Raw genomic sequence first — 3,873 nt, 5'->3', positions numbered from 1 at the left:
TATATATACATACATATTTATATATGGTTTTTATTTTCAGAGGCACCGTGTCGCTGTTTGCCATATTTGGAAATTGACAGTGTTACCAAAATACCGGAATCCATGGCTATATCTCGATATCTTGCTAGAGAATTCGGTGAGTCTTCCATATTATTTTATACTCCACCTGACACTTAGAGCTCAATTCCTATTATTAAATAGCCTCTTTAAACAGGTCGTTGTAAATTTGTTACAGTCGCCACTTAGCTGAAGTTCATGTCTTGTATAGCGAATTTCAAACTTAATGCCTCTAGATCTATATTATCCAAGGTTTCTTCCATTTTTAATACAAATTGTGAAACTGATTGAAATCTGGCTGTTATTTTTAATATGCAAACAATAAAGTACAAGCCTCCTTTCTCAAATGTAATTTTTCCAGAAGAAAATTAGATATCATAATTAAATGAATTTTGAATGAATGGAAAATCATTTGAATGCTTAAAATATTGGTTTCAAAATTCGGCAGCTATTTCAAGGAAATCTCAGTGTTCAGTTGGGACTTATTTTATTGATCTCGAAAGGATAGAAGGGAAAGTCGACATCGGCGGAAGTTGAACTCAGAGCGTAAGACGGACGAAATTCTCAGCATTTTGCCTGGTGTACTACAGATTCTGCTAGCTCACCGCCTTAGCGATATCAGGAGCAGGTGTAAGTCGATTACATAAAACCCAGTGCTCAACTGATACTTGCTTTATCGGCCCCGATAAGATGAAATCCAATGTCGACTTCGACGGAATTTGGTGTCACAATGCAAAGAAAGACGAGATACTGCAAGCATTTTACCAGGTGTGCTAAAGATTCTGCCAGCTTGCCGTTTTGAGTGCTTAAAATTTTCAGACGAAATTACTGTAGGATGCTTTAAAGTTACACATACCATATTTCCTTCACGGTCAAATACAAGAACTAATTACCAGTTCTTAGGCCGTAGGGCTTGTTATTAGCTGAAGTAGACATTTGATTCACACAATATTACAACCAGTCACGTAGAATGAAATGTATCGCAATTAGAATGAGAGCAGGAGAAGAGAAGCTAGACACTTCTTATCTAACCAGCAATTCTTGTCTCTTATGGAATGGCATGCCTAATGTAATGTTTGTGGAGTTGGTAAATTAGGTAGAAATGTTTGAATGAATAATTGGATTGAATGACTTGCTTACAGCAATAATGCTTCCATTGATTTCTTGATTTCTTTGGGAAACGTACGTTAATTTAAAAACTCTCAACCTTTTAACAACAAATAAAATGTTTTGTTTTAATAAGCCAAGGGAAACTGGTATTTTAACGACAAAACCTGATTTAGAAGTGCAAAGAGTATATTATAACTCGTAAATACAATTTACTCACAAGACACAACAGAACTCCTGCATACACTAACATACTGTACTGTGTCTAAGCTCCATGTTGGTGAATGAGACATGCGGTATAAGCTGAAATAATAATCAGCTAAACAGTTTTTCTTAATGCAGTTGTTTTTACAGCAGAATCATCACCAAATATTCTCTCTCATTTTTCCTGGATGTCCCGATGACTTTTATCTGAGTGTCTACATATGTACATGAGGTTATGTGTGTGCGTGCGTGTAGTGTGGTGTGCGTGTGTGAGCGCGTGTGTACAGCCTGGCGTTCACTTGTAAATGTCTATTAAAACTATGCATTACGTTTCATAGGCACAAGACAGGAATCTATGGAAAATGTACATGCGACAATTTCCCCAAAATTTTCGATATTTTGATAGAATATTTTCACATATATCGATTCAGTGGTTGATATATATTTATGCTATATTACTCTGCAATATTAAACTGCTGTAGTTATCTACCTTGTCGTCTCCTCTCAAACCGTCCAATCCATGCCAGAATGGAAAACGGACGTTAAATGATGGTGATGATGGTGATGATGATGATGAAGATGATGATATAAATATAGAAGGTGGTGCTGAAAAGTCCCTGGTTTTAGAGATGTCACGAAAGGCTTAGTTCGAGGCCCGACCTTGCGAGTTCTTTTACAGGGCTTATAAAACTGAAGGACTGCTGGAATATGTGCGTAAATCTGAGAGAGGAATAAGGTGAATGGATCATACTTAACTGATTATTTTCTTTTAGCCAAATTCAGGAACTTTTCAGTAGCCCTTCATGTGTGTGTGTGTGTGTGTGTGTATGTGTGCGTGTGCGAGCGTGCGGGTGTTTATAGCAATAAGCATTTGGAAAATGTTTTAATCAAATCATATGTTCCTAACGCTCCTGATTAGAAATAGCCATTGGTCAACTAAGACGTCAATATTTAACTCAGCAACACAAAGTTTTGTTTATTTGCAGGATTCCACGGAAGAACGAACATGGATATATTCCGGGTTGATTATATCTGCGACTGTTTTTATGATATCTTTCATGATTACATGAGATGGTTTCATGAGAAACACGGACGATTCAGAGTAAGTTCTGAATTTCTTGCTTTATAGATTATCTAAAAGGAACATTTTAATTCGAACTTGTCTGGTACATACGATGTATATATTGTTTCAGAGTTTCTTTTCAATGAAATATCATTTTATGGATTTGGATTTGGGGCTGTGTGATCCTAATCAGATATAATTATTATTCATTCCAATTGAAAGTATATTTCCTGTTTTAAAATGAACTGAACATGTTATCGTGGAATTACATAATATCCCGTATTGAATTAAGTATGTATGTATGTATGTATGTATGTATGTATGTATGCATGCATGTATGTATGTATGAATGTATTATGTATGTATGTATGTAAGTATGTATGTATGAATGTATTATGTATGTATGTATGTATGTATGTATGTATGTATGTATGTAATTATGAATGTATGGTGACTTGGTAAAATCAGTCTTCTGGAGTTGGATACACCATACAAAGATGTTGAATCTATAGTTCTTGATAGAAATAAAGGGCAGAAAATAACTGTTATGAGTAACAGATTTTACAGAAAAATAACAACTTGCAAAACACAGACATGGTGTTATTCTTCTCTTGCCTTTCAAAAATTCGCTTACCTTCATATCTTAGAACTTATCTTCATGCAGTTGATCCAAGTGACACAAAGATCATTCCTGCAGACAAGCTCACATACTATATTTGTAATAAGGTATATAAGTGCAGCTTTGATATAAAAAGGCATTTAAATATTCATAAATCAGACAAGACAAACATTACTGACACACAAGTCGAGCCATATTTGCACTGTTCATAATATAGGTTTCAAACATTTCTCACAACTTGAAAGCTTTTTACGTGCTCACGCATACAAAAGCGGTTCGAGGCTATAGTATAATACACTTGCCCTAGGTGCCACGCAAAGAGAATGAACCCGGAACCATGTGGTTCGTAAGCAAGCTACTTACCACACAGCTACTCATTCGCTTATATATATATATATATATGTTTGTGTGTATACCCATTCACAGGTATATATACTGATACAATATATATATACTCACACCGTGGTTCTCGGGGAGCGTGTGACAAGGCTGGCGCTTTAAAAGTACAACAGAAGCAGAAAGTTGTGGTGAAAGAGTACAGCAGGGTTCACCACCCCAACACCCTGCCGGAGCCTCGTTGAGCATTAGGTGTTTTCGCTCAATAAACACTCACAACGCCCCGTCAGGGAATCAAAACGGCGATCCTACGACCGTGAGTCCACTGTTCTAACCACTGGGCCATTGCGCCTCCACACACATACGTATATATATATACACACACATATATACGTGCATATATAAATACACACACACACACACAAACACACACACACACACATATATATATATATATATATATATATATATATATATATATATATAT

General features: G+C 35.9%; 1 protein-coding gene across 1 annotated transcript in view; it reads left to right on the top strand.

The window, feature by feature from the left end:
* The window catches only part of LOC106869777 (S-crystallin SL20-1), a 14,771-nt gene that overhangs the window by 3,978 nt on the left and 6,920 nt on the right, over nucleotides 1-3,873 (top strand). The window contains exons 2-3 of the mRNA XM_052967942.1: nucleotides 41-136; nucleotides 2,355-2,470. Of these exons, the coding sequence (XP_052823902.1) occupies nucleotides 41-136; nucleotides 2,355-2,470 (212 nt within the window). The remainder of the gene's footprint in view (nucleotides 1-40; nucleotides 137-2,354; nucleotides 2,471-3,873) is intronic.

The sequence above is a fragment of the Octopus bimaculoides genome, chromosome 5 (assembly GCF_001194135.2).
Source record: "Octopus bimaculoides isolate UCB-OBI-ISO-001 chromosome 5, ASM119413v2, whole genome shotgun sequence".
Lineage (NCBI taxonomy): Eukaryota > Metazoa > Mollusca > Cephalopoda > Octopoda > Octopodidae > Octopus > Octopus bimaculoides.
Note: the sequence above shows the minus strand (reverse complement) of the source record. Positions and strands in the feature narration are given on the sequence as shown.